The sequence below is a fragment of the Anomaloglossus baeobatrachus genome, chromosome 1 (assembly GCF_048569485.1).
Source record: "Anomaloglossus baeobatrachus isolate aAnoBae1 chromosome 1, aAnoBae1.hap1, whole genome shotgun sequence".
Lineage (NCBI taxonomy): Eukaryota > Metazoa > Chordata > Amphibia > Anura > Aromobatidae > Anomaloglossus > Anomaloglossus baeobatrachus.
Window position 1 is genome coordinate 501,589,438 of NC_134353.1, and position 25,544 is coordinate 501,614,981.

General features: G+C 43.8%; 1 protein-coding gene across 2 annotated transcripts in view; it reads right to left on the reverse strand.

Annotated features, from left to right (window-relative positions):
* PAX5 (paired box 5) overlaps positions 1-25,544 on the reverse strand; it is a 385,612-nt gene that overhangs the window by 152,792 nt on the left and 207,276 nt on the right. For both annotated transcript variants that reach the window (XM_075315770.1, XM_075315760.1), the window contains one exon: positions 20,719-20,848. In XM_075315770.1, coding sequence (XP_075171885.1) covers positions 20,719-20,848 — 130 coding nt within the window. The remainder of the gene's footprint in view (positions 1-20,718; positions 20,849-25,544) is intronic.

A 25,544-nucleotide genomic window follows, 5' to 3' on the forward strand; every position in this document is an offset into this window, starting at 1 on the left:
GGGCGGGTAGAATTGCCATGTCAGGGGATGATAATTGTAGATATTGATCGCAAAGAATCTGACCCACTGCTAACCATTGGTACAAATGTGATGGAAAATTGTCTTGCCGAAGTGATAATTTTGTTGCAACAGGCGTCTGAAACTGCCAGCTCTGGGCAGCAGCGTGCCCTACAGAGGGAGATCAGAGCCCTGATGAGGAGGCAGCAGGTAGAGCTGGCCGGAGGAGAAATTGGCAGTGTGAGGGTAAGTGACCCCCTCCCCATTGCAATACCCCCAAGAAGTGAAATGTGGATATGGTGTCGGGCAGCAATAGGCCTCAAGGGTCAAGATTACCAGGCCTTGGTAGAACCGGTGTATTCAGACAGCAGGCCTGGAGTCCTGATAGCCAGAGGGGTAGCAGACGTCCGCAAGGGAAGAGTGCCCGTCCGTGTCCTGAATTGTGGGGAGGAGGAAGCCAAATTGCCCCGGTATGCCACTGTAGCAAAACTGTACACTGTCAGTAACAATACCATCAAAGCAGTGGAACCCTTGATCCCGTCTGACCAGGCGGATGACAATGGCTCCAAGGGACAGCTGGAAGACTGGTGCCAAAAATTACATGTGGGCACCGACTCCACCCCCTCACACCAAAAGCATGGGGTTTACCGGGTGGTACAGGAGTACGAGCGGGTCTTCAGCAAACACCCCCTAGATTTTGGGCAGGTAAAAGGGGTTAACTATCAAATCCCCACGGGTGATCATCATCCCATTAAAGAGAGATACCACCCTGTACCCCCAGCACAGTATCAGCGTGCCAAAGAAATGTTACGGTAAATGAAGGAGGCTGGGGTTATCCAAGATAGTTGTAGCCCCTGGGCAGCTCCACTAGTGCTCGTAAAGAAAAAAGATGGTACAATGAGAATGTGCGTAGATTACAGACAAATTAACCGCATTACACATAAAGATGCTTATCCGCTACCCAGAATAGAAGAGTCACTAACAGCCTTAAAATCAGCTAATTATTTCTCCACCCTGGATCTCACCAGTGGGTATTGGCAGGTTCCCGTGGCAGAGGCGGACAAGGAGAAGACTGCATTCACGACACCAATGGGTCTCTGCGAGTTCAATTGCATGCCGTTCGGGCTCTGCAATGCCCCAGGGACATTTCAGAGATTGATGGAGTGCTGCTTGGGCCATCACAACTTTGAAACCGTGCTATTGTACCTGGATGACGTCATAGTCTACTCCAAGACCTACAAAGACCACCTGAGGCACTTAGCAGAAGTGTTTGAGTCCTTGTCGGAGTATGGCCTGAAGATAAAGCCGTCCAAATGTCACCTCTTGAAGCCAAAGGTACAGTACCTGGGTCATGTGGTCAGCGCAGAAGGTGTGGCACCTGATCCGGAGAAAGTCACTGTAATCAAGGACTGGCCAAGACCCACCACGGTAAAGGAGGTGCGGCAGTTCCTTGGGCTGGTGGGCTACTACCGAAGGTTCATTGATGGTTTCACCAAGATAGCAGCGCCTCTTCAAGATCTCCTGGTGGGCCAGCCAAAGAAGGCTAAGAAGCAAAGCCCTCCATTTGAATGGAACAGTCAAATAGAAACATCTTTTGTCCGGCTGAAAGGGGCTCTCACTGGAGAAGAAATTCTGGCCTACCCTGACTACAGCCAGCCGTTTGTACTGTACACAGACGCCAGCAATGTGGGACTGGGAGCAGTTCTGTCCCAGGTGCAGGGAGGCCGGGAGAAGGTGATAGCTTACGCCAGTAGGAAGCTTCGTCCCACAGAAAGGAATCCAGAAAACTACAGTTCCTTCAAGCTGGAGTTCCTCGCTATTGTTTGGGCAGTGACTGAACGCTTCAAGCACTATCTGGCATCGGCCAAGTTCACCATCTTCACGGACAACAACCAGTTGACACATCTGGCAACAGCCAAGTTAGGTGCGTTGGAGCAGCGATGGATGGCCCGGCTGTCTAACTTTGACTTTACCATCAAGTACCGGGCTGGCAAGAAGAATAACAATGCTGATGCGCTGTCCAGAATGCCTCACTTACCCGAGTCTGGAGAAGACCTGGATGAACTCGAAGAGATAGAGTTACCGGCTTTCCATCACCAAGGTGTTTCCCAGTGTGAGCATGCTGTAGGAGTGAAGCGCTCGAGCCAGCACGAGGTTTCGGTCAACCCATTACTCCACCATAATTGGGAAGAGACACAGAACGGTGACCCGGCCGTGCGATTGGTCAAAGAAAAGCTAGCACAAGCTGAGACCCATCTCGGTCCAGACGCTCCACAAGAAGCCCAGCAGTTGTGGAAGGAGAGGGGACGACTGTTCACGTACAAAGGCAAGCTCTGCAAGAGATATGTCAACTGGCGAACGAATGAACTCATCTGGCAGATAGTGGTCCCACAGAGGGATGCTCCAATGGTCCTAGCAGCTTACCATGATAAAGCAGGACACTTCGGGTGGAAGAAGTTGGAGACCCTACTCTGCGATCGGTTCTACTGGGTGCACATGAGAAAGACAGTCGAGAAGTGGTGCCGAGACTGTGGTCCGTGTAACCTGAGGCGGAAGGATGATGCCAGCCAGAGGTCTCCCCTACAGCCAATTGTCACGAAGCAGCCCCTGGAGTTGGTGGCCCTGGACCACGTGAAGTTAACACCAAGCCGGTCAGGCTATGTGTACGCCCTCACCATTGTGGACCATTACTCTCGTTTCCTGGTAGTAGTGCCGGTGAAAGACCAGACAGCCAGAACAGCAGCTAGAGCATTTCAAGCATACTTTTGTCGACCTCACGGTTATACGGAAAGGGTACTGACTGATCAAGGTCCTGCATTCGAGGCAGAAGTGTTCCAAGAGTTCTGTAACATGTACGGCTGTAAGAAAATCAGAACAACACCGTACCACCCCCAAACCAATGGATTGTGCGAGAAGATGAACCATGTGGTTATTGATATGCTCAAGACTCTACCTTTGGAAGAAAGAAACCAATGGCCAGAGAAGTTACCAGATCTGGTAGACCTGTATAACCATATCCCAGTAAACTCGACCAACTGCAGCCCTGCTTACTTGATGCGAGCAAGACCTGGCAAGTTACCTGTAGACTTTGAGATGGGAACTGTGTCACCTGAAGCGGTTCAAGAGATAGAAGATTGGGATACAGAGCGACAACAGCAGTACCGCAAAGTCCAGGAATGCGTAGAAAAGAGCCTGTCCCAAGCAAGAACGAGACAAGAGCAGAACTACAATCAAACGGCCCCAGCAACTCCCTTAGCACCTGGAGAACAGGTCCTCAAGAAAAAGCGGAGGGCGCATAAATTAGATGATCAGTGGGAGAATGAACCCTACACCATTATTCCCTCCAACTTTGACAATAGTAGGGTATGCCTCATAAGCAAAGATGAAGGCAAGACCTATCAAACAGTTTCTAGAGACCGCCTGAAAGCGTGCCCTGAGCGGTGCAAAATCCAAAAAGAAGTGGAAGAAATTCAAGAAAAAGAGGAAGAGATGATACAAACAATCCTTGGCAAATTCCCCAAAACTTGGACCCGAATAAATAATGCCATAGTGGTACCAGTCTTGACATTCCTGCAGTTGGTCGAGCCAGAGGCAGAAGAGGTTCCAGATCCACCTAAGGAACTGTCCGACCCAACACAAGATGACACGCCAGCAGTGGAACAGGAGAATCAACCCCCTGTCAGTGGTGAACCTGTCGTACCCTTGGCGACTCTCAGACCACGTAGGCAATCATCACGCATACCTATCAGGGTTAGGCCTACCCGTAGTGCTGAGGTAGCAGACACTCCAAATAGTCAGGGACAAACACCAGAGTTACGCAGGTCCCAACGCAGCACTCGGGGACAGCCCCCTCCGAGGTATAGAGAGTAAAAAGAAAAAGTACCTATTAGAATGTATATAGTTATGTGAAAATGTCTTGTATGTAATGTTTTGTTTTAGGTGATTAAGTCATTGGACAATTGGGCCACTGGACTATGGGTGGCCAACACTTTAATTGTACATAGTTAGCACCAGTGTGCTCAGCACCCCTGAAGAAAAACCCGTCCGGCGTGCATAGAGTGGGGTCATCAATGCTCTGATGCACGCCCAGAGCCTACGTTGGGGGTTTTCTCATGGCGGGTCCCCCATGGAGCAGTGTAATGGACATGGGAAGGGAGCCACACTGGACTCTTATAGTTGTTTAAGGTTGTAACATGTTATGTCTTGTTTTGTTTTCTTCAGTCCGGGAGAACTGAGTTTAACTAAGGGGGAGTGTGGCGCCCCAGGACCTGGTCGCCACAACAGCATTGCCCCTCCAAAGGGTTAATGCTGAGCCTGGAGGTAATTGGGAGGTCTATTGGCCAGTAAGTTTAACATCCAACGCAGTTCCTCCCTCAGGCCAGCAGGGGGAGCTCTGAACCTGGAATTCCAGGGAGCATTCCTTAAGCCTGACCTGAGGGAGGGGTTAGTAGTCAGTCTGTAGAGAGAAGTCAAAGCAAGCAGACGCAGAGTAGTGCTGTCCTGTGGAACTGGGGCCTAGAGCTGGAGCAGCTTGGCCCAGTGAAGCAGGAGGAGCAGAGAGGCACAGAAGGGACTCGGACATCGGAGTCTGTGGCCACCAGGGCCTAAAATACTCCCTGGTAGCCGAATCCGAAGGGCAGGAGAGCTGCAAGCACCTGGCCCATAAACAGCCCGAAGGTACAGCTGCCTCAACAGGGCCCGGTGTGGACTCCAGCAGAGAAGCACCAGAGAGGGCCTGCGCAGCCTACCACAGAGGGAAAGGGACGTACCACCGGTCCCAGCAGCAAGAGGGCCATTGCTAAATTCACAGAGCAGGGTCCTATCACAGTAAGGAAAAGAACAGGAGTAGGCCTCATACTCATCTGGCCAAAACGACATCTCAGTTACTTCCAGGCCGGCCGGAGCCCTCTACCACCTGTAACGGTCTCCCAGGACTAACCGTTTGTGAAGTAAAAGAGGAGAAGGTAAAGAGACTGTTGTTTGTGCCTGTTTCTTTCGTTGCCTGTCGGCCCTGCACCGTGTTATCCACACAACACCATAGACTCTCACGAGCACCAACAGTGTCCCCGGGGCACCGCTCCACCTGTGGGGAGCAGTACCACCATTGCTGCCATAACATCACCCCGGAGGCCTCACACAGCAGTGGCGGCTTATTAGCCGCAAACCACAGGTGGCGTCACGAAATAAAAACTTTAATTACTCCCAAGTCACCAGCCATATTAACAGACACCCACCAGGGCCACGGAGCCGGGCCCCGCCACCACTGACGACCCCCGGACTAGTCCGGCCCGGCACCAGGTGTCCCATAGCCCTGGGGTGGGCGAGTCATGGGGACTATTGAGGGAGCATAATACCACATGGAGACTTCTGTGGGCTGTGGGGACTATTATACAGTATGGTGATTACTGTGGGGCCCAACTAACATTGGGGGGTCATCATAAAGTATAGGGGTTATTGTGGGGGGCATCATACAGCATGGGGGCTACTGTGGGAGTCACCATACAGTGTGGGGACTTTTAAGAGGTGCCATAATTCAGCGTGAGAATTATGGTAGGGGCTATCATACAGCGTGGGGCTACTGTGGGGGGCATCATACATTGTGGGGACTACTGTTGGAGTCATTATAAAGTGTCAGGACTACTGTGGGGGTCATCATAACATGTAAGGGTTACTGCTGGGGGCAACACACAGCATGTGTGCTACTGTGAGGGTCATCACACAACATAGGGGCTACTGAGGAGGCCATTATGCAGTGTTGGTATTATTGTAGGAGTCATCATTCAGTGTGGGGACTGCTGAGGGAGCCATCATACACTATAGGGGTTACTGTGGGTATCAAATAGTGTGAGCACTAATGTGAGAGCACTCAGTGTGGGGACTACTGTAGGGGCCATCATACACTGGGGTGGGGGCAATCAAACAATCCAGGTGTTAATGTGGAGGTCATCATACATAAAATTTGAAGACTGCATCAAAGAGAACAACAGCTGTAAGTTACTATCTATAACTGTACTATAATCTCATATCTTGTGCAGAATTGGTATCTATCACTATATAGACACCATATGGTGGTAATATCGGTATTGATTTTTGTATAGAGATTTATTATCAGTAACAGTATGGTCATCTGCTTAGGTTCAATATACCCACAATTATACTGCATCATGGGTACCTGTTTAGGTGCCTACTCAGATGTTTTGCACCTTTAAACTGAACCTCTAGTTATGCCTCTCTTTCAAGTAAATAGTGTTACAATGCGTTACTCAATTGCCATACTGAAAGTTGAGATTAACCTATTTCCACCCAAGAGTTTTCAATTAAATGCTCATTTTGTTTCTATCTTAGGTTTTGTGTGTTACATTGCCACAGTGTGAACATGCTTGTATGCAGTGCATGTATACCAACTTATACTCCAGCTCACATCTTTGGTTTTGCCTTGGTTTTTTGTGCTATGTACAAACAGGGTGTGGTTCCTCTTCATGAGCTACAGTTCTAACCATAAGTTTGCATGCACTATCAAAAAAGACACATATGCATGTTTTTCTTACTATCTAACTTGAAATCAGAAGTAACCTTTGCCATTTTAGATCAGTTAAGAGCCAAAATTATTTGTATTTGCCAAATATGCCAGAATAATGAGAAAGAGAGAGAGAGATAGCGAGAGCGAGAGAGAGAGAGAGAGAGAGAGAAAGAGAATGTTTTAAGGTATTTTTATAACTTTCTGCAATGTCAAAAGTTTACATACAGAAAGAGAACTATGCCTTTAAATATAATGTAACAGCCCATATGATAATGTCATGTGTTTGGAAGAGAATTTTGGACTTGCACAAGTCCATCCTTGGGTGCAATTTCCAGATACCCAAAAGTGCCTTGTTCATCTGTACAAACAATTATACACAATTACAAACAAGATGGGACTAGAGAAAATGCTTTGGTCAGACAGGTGCATATCAACCCAAGAACAACCCAAGACACTGACGGAAGCTTGTAAGATTGTGTCATCCACAGTGACATGAGTACTCTATCAACATGGGCTAAAATGCTACTCTGCCAGGGAGAAGCCATTACTCCAAAAGAAATATAGAAAAGCCAGATTAATTGTTTGTAAATGCACACAGCAAAAAAGACCTTAATTTTTGGAGACATATCCTGTGGTCTGACGAAACTAAAATTGAACTGTTTAGCCATAATGACCATCATTACATTTGGAGGAAAAAGGGAGAATCTTTGAAGCCTAAGACCACCATCCCAACTGTGAAACACGGGGGTGTCATCATTATATTGTGGGGTTGTTTTGCTGAAGGGGGGACTGGTGCACTTCACAAAAGAGATGGCATCATGAGGAAAGAAGATTCTATGGCAATGCTGAAGCAACATTCAAGACATCAGCCAGGAACTTAAAGCTTGGGTGGAAATGAGTCTTCCAAATGGACAATGACCTGAAACATAATTCCAAACTGGTTACAAAGTGCCTTAAGGATAACAAAATCAATGTTTTGGAGTGGCCATCACAAAGCCTTAATCTCAATCCTATTGAAAATTTATGGGCAAACCTGAAAAGGTGCTAGCAAGGCAACCTTAAAACCTGGCTGAGGTATACCAGGTCTGTCAGGAGGAATAGGCCCAAATTCCTACCAACTATTGTAAGAAGCTTGTGGAAGGAGATCCAATATGTTTGACTCATACAGTTTAAGGGCAATGGTACCAAACAATAATGAAATGTATGTAAACTTTTGACTTTGCAGAAAGTAATAAAAATGCCTTAAAACATTCTCTCTCTCTCTCTCTCTCTCTCTCTCTCTCTCTCTCTCTCTCTCTCTCTCTCTCTCCCTCTCTCTCTCTCTCTCATTATTCTGGCATTTGGTAAATATAAATAATTTTGGTTCCAAATTGAACTAAAATGGGAAAAGATTATTCTGATTTCATGTTAGATAATGATAAAGCACTTAAGCACAAAACTGCACATGAAGGATGGGAAATCGTACGTAAGGAAATCCTTAATGCACAAGAACTAACAATACCTAAAAGGAAGAAAGATGGGAAGGACTTAAAGAAACCAAGTTGGATGACCAAAAATTAAATCACCTGCTTAAAAAGAAAATGGAAACATACACCAAGTAGAAGATGGGGATTTTATGTAGGGAAGCATACATTGCAGTTTGCAGACTCTGCAAGACAAGCGTCAAAGGAGCTAAGGCTGCACACAAATTGAGGCTTGCAAAAGAGGCAGAGAGTAAGGTAAAAGGATTTTGGGGGTATGTTAAAAGCATAAGAAAATTGAAGGAGACCATGAAGTTCTGGAGAATCAAAATGGTGAAACTGTCAACAAGGTGGAACAGCAGGTGAAGCTACTAAATTCACATTTCATATCTGTTTATTCCCAAAAATCAAATGCAAGCATCAATGATAATCATGATAGAAATGATGGTCAAGAGGAGTCCACGTTGACAATAAGCAAATGATTGATATTAGAACACTTAGCCAAGTTAAAGGAAACCAAGTCCCCAGGTCCAGATGATTTACACTTTAGAGTCTTGAAAGAGATAGCTGAGGAAATAATAGTACCGCTTGCCATAATCTTCAATAAGTCATGGGAAACAGGAGTGGTCCCCCTAGATTGGAAAAGGGCAAATGTGGTTCCCATCCACAAAAAGGGGAAAAAGGAGGATCCAGGAAATTACAGGCCAGTAAGCCTGACCTCCAAGCAAATTGTCAATGAACATTTACTTAGATACCTGGATGGAAAGGCATTAACAAACCAAAGCCAGCATGGCTTTATGACTAATAAATCTTGTCAGACCAACTTGATTTCCTTCTATAACAAAGTCACTGAATGGTTGGACCATGGAAATGCTGTTGATATAGTATACCTTGATGTAGGAGGCATATTCCCACTGCTGAACAGGCTGGCACCATCTTTGGGGAGTGAAAACGCAGTATGGAACAGAATGGAGTATGGCCTATGACTAAAACTCGTGGGGCCTTAACAAAGTGAAGTGGTTGCAGTGACAAGGAAAGGTGCTGCGGCCAGGAAGCCTGTTGAAACCGGAGGGTTCCCAAGGAGTCCGGAATGAACAAACAAAGTATCCGACAACTATGAGTACTGGGTGTGATCCCAAATAAGTGCTATGGGCGGATGACACGTGCCCCTGCGAGAATCACCCAGTGTTGCGGATGTTGTGTACTCGACACCATAATGGTAGGTCAGAAGCCAACCTGCAAGGAACAGAGCTGGAGCTTCACCTGGCATCCGGCAGCTCAGCACATCCCCCAACTGGGATGAATGTGGCCCAAGGGGCGCATTCAGCCATGACCGTCAGAGTGGCCGAGTCGCAGAGCTCCTGGATGTAAAGGAAATTAATACCCCTGGATATGAGCGGCCCTAGGAGTAAAGTGAGCCATTCCCTCTCTATGGTGCCGGTTACACTGGTGAGGAAGAGATTGTTTTATACTTCGGAAGGTGGTGGTCAGGAGGCCCCACAACAAGAATAACCGACAAAAAGGTACTGTTTATGTGTTCTCCCCTCCCTAGTTTATTGGAACGGTTGCATTCCCCTCTGCTGTAATGCTGAAGACTCAGGTGGAGATGAGTCCCCTTATTGCCTCCCCGTGCCTGCCCATCGAACATTTCCCTTTTGCTCCATGGATGCTTCACTTGTTCCTTGAACATTGCCCCTTAAGTCCTAAGACTTTGCTAGACTTTTCTTCAGGAATTTTTTATCCATGGATCTGTATTTATCCCTGGTGCCTTGGGGCATTATTGTTTGCACAGCACTGGCATTCGTACAGAGGGGAGGAGGAGGAAAGGACTTGTGATTCCTGAGCAAAAGAGGACACCCAGACTGTGACCGCACTGCACCCAGGACGAAAAGAGTATAGTCTGCTTACGGTACGGCAGAAGGGTCTATCGTCGAAATAATTTAAGAATATCTTAAAGAATTTTAGAGTCATCTGAAAAAAATGGATAAAAATGTGTTTTAAAAAGTAAGGTCTGGCCGAGGACTGCAAGGTGTTAGAAGGGGGACATGTAGGAGGTGGCTGCGCCAGGTCCACCCCTATGGAGTAGAGCAACTCCCATAGAAGTGCACAGAGTATTATATTGAATGTAAATTGTTGGGCAAGTACATTACTGTGCCAATGATGTAGCAGAGCTGGATGGGGGCATTAGCCGGTGCCCTCTAGCATCCGTGTATTTATGTGTTATGTGTTTTATTGCATGGTATTATTACAGAGAACAAACACCTCCAAAATGTAGGTGTATTCCTCATGTGTATATTATAATGCAAACAATGTGTAATGTAAATAGGAAATACGGATTGCCCTCTTGTGCCATGTCAGCCAGGAGCATTAGAGATAAGGACTAATAGGTAAGGTAGAGTATTAATATGATAGAACTGCAGTTAGTAATCATTAGGTAAGGATTTTACATAGGATGCTTATTGTAGGCATGTAGGGAAACAAACATGCTGGAGTGAATGATAGGAGTAGTTAGCAACTTGCATAGATGAGTGTAGGACAGGTGCAGACAGTTCAGTGGTAGATAGTATGTTTATAGTGATAGCAATAGGATGTGTTAGCAGACCAGCTAGATATCGATACATTGGTAACCGGGGAGATGGAGCACAGTGGATGGAGTAAAGGTTGTAATTGCAAACAGAGCAAGGAAGTCAGTTCGGTTTAGTGAAGATGGAACAGTGAGCTGCACAGGAGGTCCTGAGACCACGAGCTCTGCTCTACAGTTGGCCCTCAAAAGGAACCCTCCATTGTGTCCTATAGGCATGACTGCAAGAGATGGGGACCATAGAAGTCAGACTCAGCTGCTGGAGGAATAGTGCCCAGAGCGAGGGATGGACAGATAGTCCATTGAGCAGTGGCAGCAGAATGGTAACACAGGAGAGAGTGGCATGTCTGTCCTAGGAAGGATAATATGAAGTTTGAAATGTGTGTTATGAAGAAAATGTCTCTCAGAAGGTTTGTTTGCTGAATAAAAAAGTTAAGTTTGAGTTCAAGAAAAACTGTTTCTTTGATGTGTTGCATAAGTACGATGTCTATGATCGTGACTGGCGACGGGTTGGTGGATGAGCCATCGAAGGTGCAAGTAAATGTCACACCCCCCAGCCGCGGCGGAACACATGAACAACACTGGAGTGAGAAAAGGGAGTGGGCATTGCCAGCCATCACCTGACTCCCCCTTCATTGACTTCAGTAAGGCATTCCATAAAGTATCACATAACATCCTCATTGAAAAAATGACAATGATCGTGCACAACGAGTAATACTAAATGGCTACACATCGAGCTGGAGGAAAGTTATAAGCGGGCTGCTGCAAGGCTCTGATCTGGACAACGGAATTATCGGGGAACTCATAAATTTTGCAGATGATGCTAAGATAGGAGGAGTAGCCAACACTAGAGAGGAAAAAGAGTGCATTCAAAAGGATCTAGATACACTCGAACAATGCGCCGAGGAGAACAGAATGGTGTTTAACAGGAACAAATGCAAAGTCCTACATCTGGGTAAATGAAATGTAAAAAGCACATATAGTATGGGAGGTATTGAACTAGGTGATAGCACAGGTGGAAAGGACTTGGGCATAATATTAGATCCCAGATTCAACATGACCCAACAGTGGAGAGCTGCAGCTAAAAAGGCCAACAAAATTCTGGGATGTATAAAGAGACAAGCATTGAATCAAGATCAAGAGAGGTAATTATTCCCTTTACTCTGCCCTGGTCAGACCCCACTTGGAATACTGTGTACAGTTCTGGGCACCCCAATTCAAAAATACATCCATATATTGGAGTAAGTCCAGAGAAGAGCAACCAAGATGGTAGAATGTCTGCAGACCATGTCATATGAAGAGTGGCTGAAATTACTAGGAATGTTTAGTTTGCAAAAGAGAAGGCTGAGAGGAGACTTAATAGCGGTCTACAATATTTAAAAGATAGTCACAAGGCAGAGGGTACTACCCTATTCTAATTAGCACAAGGAGGTACAAGAAGCAATGGCATGAAACTAAAAGGGAGGAGATTCAGATTAGACATTAGGAAAAACTTTCTGACAGTGAGGACAGTCAGAGAGAGGGACAGGCTACCACAGGAGGTAGAGATAGAGAGCTCTCTATCAATGGAAATCTTCAAGTGGAAACTGGATAAATATATAGCTGGGATGATTTAGGAAAACCTGCACTTGCAGGGAGTAGGGAGTTGGACCCATGGCCCTTGAGGTCCCCTCCAACTCTACCATTCTATGATTCTATGATTCTATGAAAAACATGCATATGTATATTATTAGCTAGTGTATTTAAACTTCTGGTTTCAACTATAGATTGTCATGCTGTACAAGAGCTAGTAAGACGCAGTACAGCATAATCCCCACTAGGTGGCAGCAGGGTAGTGAAGGAGAGACAAAGAAACACTGTAATGGAAAGGCAGCTGAAGTACAGCAGAGTAACCTCAGTAATGTTAACAGGCGAATCACCAGGGGGCAAAAGAGTAGTCAAACAGTCAGGGTCTAGCCAGGAGAGTCAAGTCACTGCAAAGGGAGGATCAATATCAAGTCAGAAAGCAGAACCGAGTCAGAAACCAGGAGATCAGGTATGCAGAGGGAAACACAAACAACAGAAGGAAGTCGGGCTGGGACAGGCAGACAAACAGGGGAGGGTCAAAGTCAGGACACAGTAGCAGGGAGGCAAAACAGATCAGGAACACTCACCAGAACCAGTATACAAGCTGCAAAGCAGAAATATCACTGGCACTGAGCCATAGGTAGAGAGGCAATATATAGCATTCTGGAATCCAGAACGAAGCAAGGGAAGTTAACCCCTGACATGACAAGGCCAGAGCTGAGTGTAACCAGCAGCAGGGAAAAGCCGGCCTGGATCATGACATAGATATTTCATTTCACATGGCAGGATGTTTATGAAGTTGGTTCTGGTCCCTATTTGATATTGTTCGACACAAGGTGAGGTTTTAATATTAGAGGATTAGGAACTGTCCCAATTGGGGTACCCCTTGTCATGGTGGCTTGGCCTTACTCTTTTTTTATTGAAAACAGTGTGTACTAAGTACCCTCTGTTACATGTATGTCCTTTTACTTTTTACTTATTTTTTACATCATTGTATATGCTCATTTTTGGCTCTCAGTTATAGAAGCAAGCTTGGAGTGCCTACAGTCACTGCTCACAGCACGGCTCACTATATTGTGAGCTGCTGCCATAAGCAAGTCCAGCACTCTGATTGACTGCTGGGTCTGTAGTGCATCTGTTCACATGAAGTTGACAAAGTGCTGGAGTGTGCTTAAAGCTGACGCTCACGGTATATTGAATGGTGCATGAAGAGTGACATAGGAGCTCCACACATGCCTCTATGACTGAAAACCATTGGCTCCTGGGAGTAAATAAGTTAATATTTTCCCGATAGCCCCACTTTTAGTAGGGTGGCCAGGCGGCAAGCATTGTAACACTATTTACCTCCAGATTAACCCTATATCTGCTGGTAGATTGTATTTGCTGAGGTGTCAGGTTCCTTTTTAGTAGCTCAATATAACTAATATCACATGCTGTTATAACAGTTAGCACTGTTGCTTTGCAGCATTGGGGTCCTAAGCTCAAATCCCACCAAGGACAACAGCTGCAAGGAGTTTGTATGTTCTCATTGTGCATGTGTGAGTTTCCTCCAGGTGCTCTGGTTTCCTCCCACACTCCTAAGATAGGAAATTTAGATTGGGAGCCTCAATGTCCCCATTGTACAGTGCTGCGAAATATGATGGCACTATATAACTTAGAACTATAAAACCTCAGCACTATAAAATGGTGTTAGTAAGGGCTTGGGGACTGCAAAGCAGGAAAATTATACTTACCGAGTTTCTGTGCGGCTGTCACACTGCTTCTTGGTCCAATCATTAAATCTCATGAATATTCACTGCCTCCCCATCCAACCCTCTGTGGCAGTGTCTGTGATTGGTTGCAGTCAAACTGCCAGTGTGCTGGGGTCTGTGATTGGTTGCCCACAGTAGTACTGTGGGAACCCCAGCTTCAACCTCAGGTGAAGTAATTGAACTCAATGCTGGATTACTGGATTAGGCTATGTGCGCACATTGAGCATTCGGTTGCAGACATTTCTGCACCATATCTGCATTTCCTGTGTCCTCAGGTGAACTGACTGACATCAACGCTTTCACAGCTGCGATTTTGTCAGTGTGTTCCTGATGTCACAGTGATCAGTCACATTTTCTAATGTGACAGCGCACTGCAACCTCAGATTGAGGAGTTGCTGGCATTGTTGTGGGACATTGTATGAACTTCGTCAGACCTGCAGGGGTGTTTTGGCGGTTAATAACTTTGGAGAAAGAGGGTGTTTTTTTGTTTGTTTTTAAAATAAAGCATTTTTCTCTGTGCTTTCTGTTTATTTATTTATACTTTAACGATTAGTAATGGGGAATCTCATAAACCTCTCGCCATTACTAAACTTGGGTTTGATGACAGTTGTGAATTTTTGACAAATCCCAGCTGTCTTTAACCACTTATATTACCCCAATTTCCACCACTCCAGGGCAATCGGGATGAGCTAGGTAAGCCCCTAGATTGGCACATCTAATGGATGTACCAATTCTGGGGCAGCTCTGGTCTGCAATTTTTAGGCTGTGAAGGGCCCAATAACCATGTGCTTCCCCAGCCTGAGAATACCAGCTTCCAGCTGTCTACGTTATCTTGGCTGGGTATCAAATTTGGAGGGACCGCAAGACATTTTTTCAAATTATTTATTTAAATACTTACAAAAATCTGCATGAGGTCCCCCTTATTTTGATACACAGCCAAGATACCACACATACAGTTAGGTCCAGAAATATTTGGACAGTGACACAAGTTTTGTTATTTTAGCTGTTTACAAAAACATGTTCAGAAATACAATTATATATATAATATGGGCTGAAAGTGCACACTCCCAGCTGCAATATGAGAGTTTTTACATCCAAATCGAAGAAAGGGTTTAGGAATCATAGCTCTGTAATGCATAGCCTCCTCTTTTTCAAGGGACCAAAAGTAATTGGACAAGGGACTCTAAGGGCTGCAATTAAGTCTGAAGGCGTCTCCCTCGTTAACCTGTAATCGATGAAGTAGTTAAAAGGTCTTGGGTTGATTACAGGTGTGTGGTTTTGCATTTGGAAGCTGTTGCTGTGACCAGACAATATGCGGTCTAAGGAACTCTCAATTGAGGTGAAGCAGAACATCCTGAGGCTGAAAAAAAAGAAAAAATCCATCAAAGAGATAGCAGACATGCTTGGAGTAGCAAAATCAACAGTCGGGTACATTCTGAGAAAAAAGGAATTGACTGGTGAGCTTGGGAACTCAAAAAGGCCTGGGCGTCCACGGATGACAACAGTGGTGGATGATCGCCGTATACTTTCTTTGGTGAAGAAGAACCCGTTCACAACATCAACTGAAGTCCAGAACACTCTCAGTGAAGTAGGTGTATCTGTCTCTAAGTCAACAGTAAAGAGAAGACTCCATGAAAGTAAATACAAAGGGTTCACATCTAGATGCAAACCATTCATCAATTCCAAAAATAGACAGGCCAGAGTTAAATTTACTGAAAAACACCTCATGAAGCCAGCTCAGTTCTGGAAAAGTATTCTATGGACAGATGAGACAAAGATCAACCTGTACCAGAATGATGGGAAGAAAAAAGTTTGGAGAAGAAAGGGAACGGCACATGATCCAAGGCACATCACATCCTCTGTAAAACATGGTGGAGGCAACGTGATGGCATGGGCATGCATGGCTTTCAATGGCACTGGGTCACTTGTGTTTATTGATGACATAACAGCAGACAAGAGTAGCCGGATGAATTCTGAAGTGTACCGGGATATACTTTCAGCCGAGATTCAGCCAAATGCCGCAAAGTTGATCGGACGGCGCTTCATAGTACAGATGGACAATGACCCCAAGCATACAGCCAAAGCTACACAAGAGTTCATGAGTGCAAAAAAGTGGAACATTCTGCAATGGCCAAGTCAATCACCAGATCTTAACCCAATTGAGCATGCATTTCACTTGCTCAAATCCAGACTTAAGACGGAAAGACCCACAAACAAGCAAGACCTGAAGGCTGCGGCTGTAAAGGCCTGGCAAAGCATTAAGAAGGAGGAAACCCAGCGTTTGCTGATGTCCATGGGTTCCAGACTTAAGGCAGTGATTGCCTCCAAAGGATTCGCAACAAAATATTGAAAATAAAAATATTTTGTTTGGGTTTGGTTTTTGTCCAATTACTTTTGACCTCCTAAAATGTGGAGTGTTTGTAAAGAAATGTGTACAATTCCTACAATTTCTATCAGATATTTTTGTTCAAACCTTCAAATTAAACGTTACAATCTGCACTTGAATTCTGTTGTAGAGATTTCATTTCAAATCCAATGTGGTGGCATGCAGAGCCCAACTCGCGAAAATTGTGTCACTGTCCAAATATTTCTGGACCTAACTGTAGCTGGGGCCTGATGCCTCCAGTTGTCTGCTTTATCTGCACTGGATATCAAAATATGGGGGGACATACACCATTTTTTCCAATTATTTATTTATTTTTTCACTCCATTCCGTGGACCCAGACAGCTACTGTGAGGATAACCAATCACAGATGCCAGCACGCTGGCAGTTTGATTGCAACCCATCACAGCTGCTGTCAGAGAGAGTGGGCAGGGAAAGCAGTGAATATTCATGAGATCCAACAACTAGACCCTGAAGCAGTGTGACAGCCTTGTGAAAACTCGGTAAGTATAATTGTCCTGCTTTAATCCCTATTGTGCTTCCTTTTACAGCCCCCTAGCGCTTACTAATACCATTTTATTACATTTGAGTTTGGGTCCCTTAAGCTGGGGTCACACTAAACGACAGCGACAACGACGTCGCTGTTACGTCACCATTTTCGGTGACGTAACAGCGACCTTGTAAGTCGCTGTTATGATCGCTGCTTAGCTGTCAAACACAGCAGAAGCAGCGATCATAACGTCGCTGTGCTACATGTTCAGAGAGCAGGGAGCCGCGCTTAGCGCTGGCTCCTTGCTCTCCTGCAGCACACATCGGGTTAATTAACCCGATGTGTGCTGCAGCTACATGTCACAGTGCAGAGAGCAGGGAGCCGCGCGCACTGCTTAGCGCTGGCTCCTTGCTCTCCTTGCTACAGTATACATCGGGTTAATTACCCGATGCATACTGCAGCCACATGTCACAGTGCAGGAGCCGGCGCTGGCAGCAAGAGCGGAGGCTGGTAACCAGCGTAAACATCGGGTAACCAGGGAAAGGTCTTCCCTTGGTTACCCGATGTTTACGCTGGTTACAGCTTACCGCAGCTGCCAGTGCCGGCTCCTGATCGCTTCATTTCGTCGCTCTCTCGCTGTCACACACAGCGATGTGTGTGTCACAGCGGGAGAGTGACGACCAAAAAATGAAGCTGGACATTCAGCAACGACCGGCGACCTCACAGCAGGGGCCAGGTCGTTGCTGGATGTCACACACAGCGACAGCGACGGGACGTCGCTGCAACGTCACAGAAAATGGTGACGTAGCAGCGACGTCGTTGTCGTCGTCGTTATGTGTGACACCAGCTTTAGACTTATATGGTGTTCAAAATCCAAGGTCAAGTTGGTGTTCGAGTCTGGTCTCTTTTTTTTAAGTCTGGCCGGACCCGCGGAACCCAAGCATATACAGGTTAGCCCATCTCTATTCGTGAGGAATCTTAGCCCATTGTCTGTCGGCAGTGGCCTATAGTTTACTAATAGTCTTGGGTTAGGTAAAAGTTATGTGACTGTAATGGTCACTTCAGAATCTTCTATGACTTCTTCTGAAACCAAACCTTGCTGGACTTGAGGTATGCTTAGGATCACAATCCTGTTGGAACGTCCAATGATGTCTGATATTTAGCTCTCTCACAGAAGGCATGATGTTTTCTAGAAATGTGTGATACTTGATTGAATCCCTCTTGCCCTTGACACATTGCATATATTCAGTGTCAAAGGAATGAAAGCAGCTTTAAAGCATCAGTGATCAAACACCATTATTCACTAAAGACTGGGTATTCTCTCCAGCGAATATTTTATTGCTTCAGAGAACAGAATACAAAATCTTTTCTGGCTTATTTAAATGGTTTTCAACATATTGCAGACAACTTTTCTAGTGCTTTTAAGTCAGCAGATATGTACATCTTGTAGTTTGGTTATTGAGCCTTACAGCGTTTAGTATGTGTAAATTGAAACCTCACTTTCCATCTTGCTATAGGTCTTTTGCAGCCACTCGAGATCAGCAGTAGTCCTTAAATGTGGCAATTTGTGATGAATTTGGGGAAATACTTGGTATATTAGTTGGGTTGAGCTATTTATATTGTTCTTGCTTGATTAGTTTACTGCAAACATCGAAACATTTGTAACTTTTGCCAATAAACCTGATTTGCATAGCGTGTTAAATAATTTTGATTGCATGTATATGTTTATTTTCTACTTTGCATCAACTTCTGAATTTAGCTTTAAAATACTGACGTGTAAATATGGGCTGAGAATTATGTAGAACAAGTAGAGGCGGACATATCATAGGTGCAACCTGTGAAGCCGTACATGGCTCCTAGTGGGAGGAGCAATTGGGAGGTAAAGGGCTCATACATTGTTCTTGCACAGGGGCCCTTTTCTGTCTGTGTCCGTCAGTGGGCACTAGTATATACTTTGTTGACACCCATCTAATTTATAATAAACAATGATGTCAGCTTTCATTTAGGCTGCGTTTATATGTAGTGGTCATGCTGCGGCTATAAATTACAGCAGTTCTGTGTCACTGCGGTCTTTTCACTGTTTTCCTGCACAATCTTATGCAAGAGAGCACAAGCGATCAAAATGGATACATGGTTTTGCAGGTGAAACAGTTGTGTCTCTGCAAATTAAAGAAGTGGTCCACCATATTCATTATTGGCCACATCGATATTATGTTGAGAAACAATGTTTCTCTCAAATACCTTGTGGGGCCAATAGTGCCTTCCCCATCACCTGACCCCCGGGCTCCATGAACTCTGGGATTCGGTGATGTCACATCAACTTCCTGTTCACCTGACATCACCGCAGCCGGCCCCATTTCACTGCTCATCACAGCCCAACGTGTCTCCTGCTTGTGCTTTCTATAGTGAAGGAGGAGGGAGCAGGGATATGCTGGACTGTAACACTGGGCTGTGATGAGCAGTGAAATGCCACCCACAGCCCAGTCACTCAGGAAGACTGGGTCCTGCCTCACTTGATGTGACATCACCAAATCCTAGAGGTCACGGACCCCAGTGTCATGCCAAGAGGGTGAGTGAAGCTCAATAGGGCTGCTCACAGACACTATTGGCAACACAAGGTATTTGAGATAAACATTGTTTCTGAACATAATATCGATGTGGCCAATAATGAATATGGGTAAACCAACCCTTTAGTGATTGTGCCAAAAAGATTGGAAAGACTGCACTGGCACAAGGCTGTTTGCAGCCTAATGCCAAAGTATGAAGGCTGTATATGAACACAGTTTTAATAATGTAGAATTTAGATGCTGATTGCTCCTATAGTCACTATGTAGGCAAAATGCAGACATGTAGTCAATGAGTAGTGCACTAATAGAACTAACAAGCTTTTGATTCTTTCACTCCTACTTACCCTAATCTCAAGGACTTTCATATAATACTATTCCCAGTCCTCTACTTCATAAAGCCATGGTTTCTATACCTTATAGAATTTTTGTTATAATGGAAATATTTAGGTATGAACATGACTCACAGTAGTGCCAATTTATTTTAGCTTTTAAATCATCATTAATAACAGACTATTTATTATACTTTAAAGAGTACTTATCACCAACCTGGGGCTGCCCATTTTTTTTATAAAGAGTTAGCATCCCCAGACTCGTGATTTATTGAAATATGAAAGCAAAATTTGAGCCTGAACTTCTGTATCTCTACTCACAGTAAAATCAAGAGATCTCATTTGTTATTGTGTAATCTTGTTCTTGCATTAATCCAGCCCTTGGAATTCTCTGGTAGTTCAATAGACAATGACAGGAGTGATAGAGCACGAGCAGCTAATTCTAAAACTCACTAGGGAATCTCGGAGCCCCATTTTTGGGGTCATATGTTTTCACAACTGTTAGACCCCTAACAACCAGCAAGGTATTCATTGGATCACTGATCATTTTCTCATTTAGGATTAACCCTTTAACTAGTAACTGATATATTACATCTTTTTTTGAGTTACATAATTTTTTGGCACTATTTTTAGGCCTTCTTTGAGTTTTAGGATTTTTTGTTAGTATTTTTATATGCATATGAGTTAGCAATCCCATCATTTAAATCTTATATCTATCACCATAAATATCATGTTAGAATTCTGAATATCCCATTAATTTGTGTTTTGTGCATATTATTTATCAACTAGATTAAAAATACCTAATTGTCTTATCATAAGGCAAGAGAAAAAGAACAAATTTTAAAAAAAATTGTAGCATGTTTTATATTTCACACTAGAAATAAATCTAGGAGAAAAAGGTTTTCTTAAAAAATTATGTGCGTAACCAACCTTAATGAAAAACTGGCTAGTATGATACAATGGCATTAAGAATTGCTAGTCATATTTCAGCAATATGTTCTGTATGATTTAGTACAGGAGCAGGTAAAGGTGTCAAATAAAAGTTTATCTGAATAACTTGGATTTATGGATTACCTGTTACAATAGGGTAGGATTGGGGTCCAGGAACAGATCCTCCTATTTCGCCTGAAGATGGACTTGTTAGACTGGATTTCATTTCATCCAATCCACCAGTTAGAGATGCCATGGCAGAATAATCTGTTGTCTAAAAAACAAGAAGAAAGAAGAACGACTAAATTTATGCCTATTACACTGAAATAAAATGGCCTAAAGGCTAAACATTTTGTATATATACTAAGTCATAGTAAGACCTGCTATTGAAAAGAGGTTGGTTTTCATTTTCATTAAACACAAGTGGAGAATTCCATTTAGTTAACAATTTACTTTGAGTATTTTATAAAATGCGTACTTGTTAACCATTATATCTCCAATAAGGGTCTATTCACAAGAACGACAGTCATAACCAAGTCCTGCTTAAATGTAGATTAGACTACAACACTGACCAATTCAACATAATGGACCAATTTATGAGAAAAATGCTGCATGCACTACCATTGTCCGATTAACAACTGAGTCTCCCCTATTTAAAGTCAATAGGAGGAATAATATCTCGCATGGTGCCAGAGTTTTTGGGCACTTTGCGCCAGTTTTATTTTTTAATCAAATTTACTAAAGTCATGCACGAGTTATAAATCATTTTGCATTTGTGCCATATTTATTTTGTGTTCATCCAAGGATGTGAGTCTCTAGTATTTTCATAGTTTTAGCCATTTAGGATATGTAACTTTTTTTAAAATGTTGCACAAAATATTATAAATTCATGAAAAATGGGAGGGGTTGTGTAAGAATTGTAAAGTCAGTTCTAGACAAAAGCTTAACATATAAAGATACAGCAAATGTATCAAACATTGTGCGATACTGACAGATTTGTCCCAAAAAAACAGCAATGTAACCAAAAGCAAAACTAAAGAACAGATAGGAAACAGTTAAAAAGATAATTCGACTCGAATTTAAAATGATCCATTAACCACTAGAGAAACAGAATGATGGAAAATTATCATGAGGGGAATTTAGGTGCTTTGTAACATATACTTCTGTCTTGAACTGTTACTCCACTTGTTTGCCACTTTCCTCTATTGGAGTGAGTTTGCAACTTTTAAAAAAATCAGATGACATAAATATGACTAAAGAAGGAAAAATTCCCTCTTTTGACAAACTTAAAATAAAAATAACAGACATGGTGCAAAGTGCTTTAAAATTTGAACACCACTTTTATAATTGTTCCAAAAAACATATGATAAGTTATCCCTACAATATAGGGTATACAGCCATCCAAAAATTTCAGGACAATTCCATAAACATAGGGTACTTTTTTGCCCTATCGGTAAAAAAAAATTGAAGGTATCCATGATTTTTTTCGATGCTGAATAAACTTCTATAGATTATTTCAACTGTAACTATCATAATTTTAAAGTTTACAGTGAATACAGTATACTGATAATCACAATGACTTACTATGGTTTTACAAATTTTGGATAAGCTGTTCAGGAAAAATAATTGGCAACTTTGCTAGTATGTATTGACTTTCACCAAGCTACTTTCTACTCTACAGAGTGGCAAACAACTTGATATAACTTGTCTGTTTGGTAATAATACAGGTTATTCAATGGATTGGTCAGGTAGCACACCACTATCAACCAGTCTGTCTGGTAGGCCTCATAAAAGGTCAGCAGAACTTCAAGAGTATCAAGATGTTATCTGCATAAATAGTTGAGTAAAATTAAGTTTCCTTGATCCCATGTACTGTCCTCGACAATAGCATATATTATCGTTAAATGCTGCACTCTCAGTTCTGCATCCTTTCAATCTGAAATTCTGAGCATTTTCTGCCAGTTTTATGCCTATACAGAGGTTATTATGGGAAATTGAGTTATAGATATTGTGCGGTGAAGCACTATGCAATAATCTGTTTTGGTTACAACTACCTGTCCCACTGTGTTTGACTGTCAAAAGTAAGACTTCTTACTTTTGCAGCATTTTTTAACAGCGGCCTAAAGGCCCCGTTACACGCAATGACATCGCTAACGAGATATCGCTGGGGTCACGGAATTTGTGACGCACATCCGGCGTCGTTAGCGACGTCGTTGTGTGTGATACGTATGCTAACAATCCGAAATACGTCAAAAATCTTTGATTGTTGACACGTCGTTCCTTTTAGAACCAGAATGCTACCTCAATTTAAATTTTATAAAAACACCATTTATTGAAATTCATTTAAAATTCAAAAAAGTTCCACCTGTGAAAAAATGACACACAGAACACATATACCCTGACCATGGAACAGCTCCAAGATATCTGCCCACAGGGACAAAAACACTTATTCCATATACTGATATCAATAATAATCCTGCCAGGGAAAAAGATCTAAATGACCCTCACTCTCTCTTTCCTCTACCTGCCAATGGAGGTGCGACATAAAGTCACAAATCACCCTAAAGGTAATGAGGTGCCCCCATTCCTCGGCGGCTTTCCCTTCTAAAGATGTCCCTACTCTCCCTCAAGTTATAATATAGGCTAGGGATAATAACTTTTATTACCAGGAAAGATGGAAAAATGAACTTATCTGAGAGATGAGTCAAAATTTAGTAGTCCCTCAGCAGTCCTTTTTTTCATAATGTACAGGCGTCCGGGCTTTCCATGGTCCTCAACCCAATAACATAAATACACATAGTCTCAGTCTCAACGCGTTTCTCCCCATAAGATTAGTCAGGGTTCATCAGGAGACAAAATGAAAAATAACTGGCCCAATCGCCTGTGGAACAAACAAATATCAGAACCCCAAATCCAAAACCACAAAACAGAGAGTCCTAGAAGCACATGGAGAACATACCTGATAGCTGTTAAGGGGGCTACTCATTTAGCAGCACACACCTCTCCATATGGATATGTATAATGGACGCCTTACCATGTGCCTCACTCTCCTTAAATATCATCAAATAGGGGCTGACCTGTTCGGTAACCGCCCCCAGGAACGCCCCATTGAGATGGGAAACCCTCGATGTATAAACCACATGCAGTTAATTAGCTGCCATCTTCCTAGGCAGCCGCCCCCAGGGTTTCCCCATCCTGTGCTGGGAGGAGGATGTGATGATCCGATGACGTGGTATGCTGAGTCACATGACTCGGACGGGTCACGTGGGTTTATTCACTTCCGGTATGGGTTCCGGTTTCGTCTATATGGCGAATGCACGTGCTTTACACCTCCGGGGTCCCGGGCAACGGGGCGTTATGGGAGGTAATTGTTGATCCGGATGGGGACGGTCCGTGCCTTCAGGTGATAGTGTGGCGATGCCCACCTAGGCAATGTGAGCTGGGACATGTGATGATTTAGATTATACGTCACTTCCGGTCTGTCAAAAATAGTGACTGCACGTGTAGTTTACATCCGGTTTCCTAGGGGACGGGGTGTTCCTGGGGGCGGCTGCCTAGGAAGATGGCAGCTAATTAACTGCATGTGGTTTATACATCGAGGGTTTCCCATCTCAATGGGGCGTTCCTGGGGGCGGTTACCGAACAGGTCAGCCCCTATTTGATGATATTTAAGGAGAGTGAGGCACATGGTAAGGCGTCCATTATACATATCCATATGGAGAGGTGTGTGCTGCTAAATGAGTAGCCCCCTTAACAGCTATCAGGTATGTTCTCCATGTGCTTCTAGGACTCTCTGTTTTGTGGTTTTGGATTTGGGGTTCTGATATTTGTTTGTTCCACAGGCGATTGGGCCAGTTATTTTTCATTTTGTCTCCTGATGAACCCTGACTAATCTTATGGGGAGAAACGCGTTGAGACTGAGACTATGTGTATTTATGTTATTGGGTTGAGGACCATGGAAAGCCCGGACGCCTGTACATTATGAAAAAAACGGACTGCTGAGGGACTACTAAATTTTGACTCATCTCTCAGATAAGTTCATTTTTCCATCTTTCCTGGTAATAAAAGTTATTATCCCTAGCCTATATTATAACTTGAGGGAGAGTAGGGACATCTTTAGAAGGGAAAGCCGCCGAGGAATGGGGGCACCTCATTACCTTTAGGGTGATTTGTGACTTTATGTCGCACCTCCATTGGCAGGTAGAGGAAAGAGAGAGTGAGGGTCATTTAGATCTTTTTCCCTGGCAGGATTATTATTGATATCAGTATATGGAATAATTGTTTTTGTCCCTGTGGGCAGATATCTTGGAGCTGTTCCATGGTCAGGGTATATGTGTTCTGTGTGTCATTTTTTCACAGGTGGAACTTTTTTGAATTTTAAATGAATTTCAATAAATGGTGTTTTTATAAAATTTAAATTGAGGTAGCATTCTGGTTCTATATTGATTTTCTACCTACGCAAATAGGTTTCTAAGTGTTTAAAACGTTGTTCCTTTCCCAAATATCGTTGCTCTTTTTGGACACAGGTTGTTTGCCGTTCCTGAGGCAGCACACATCGCTACGTCTGACACCACGAGAATGACGAACAACAGCGTTCCTGTGTCTTCGGGCAACAAGGTGGGCATGACGTTAAAGCGGCTGCTCTCCGCCCCTCCGCTTCTATTGGTGGCCCGCTGTGTGACGTCGCTGTGATGCCGCAGGAACCTCACCCTTAAAAAAGAGTTTGTTCGCTGGCCACAGCAATGTCGTTAGGAAGGTATGTGCGTGTGACACGTACTAGCGATACTGTTCGCCACGGGCAGCGATTTGCTCGTGACGCACGCACGACGGGGGCGGCTGCGAACGCAGTGCATAAAGAGGCCTTTAAACGATTGAACAGTACTGTGTATATGTATTTTTTAGCATATTTATATTTCACTCTACAAGGAACATACACATACTCATTATAGTCATTGGTGTCTGTTGGGTAC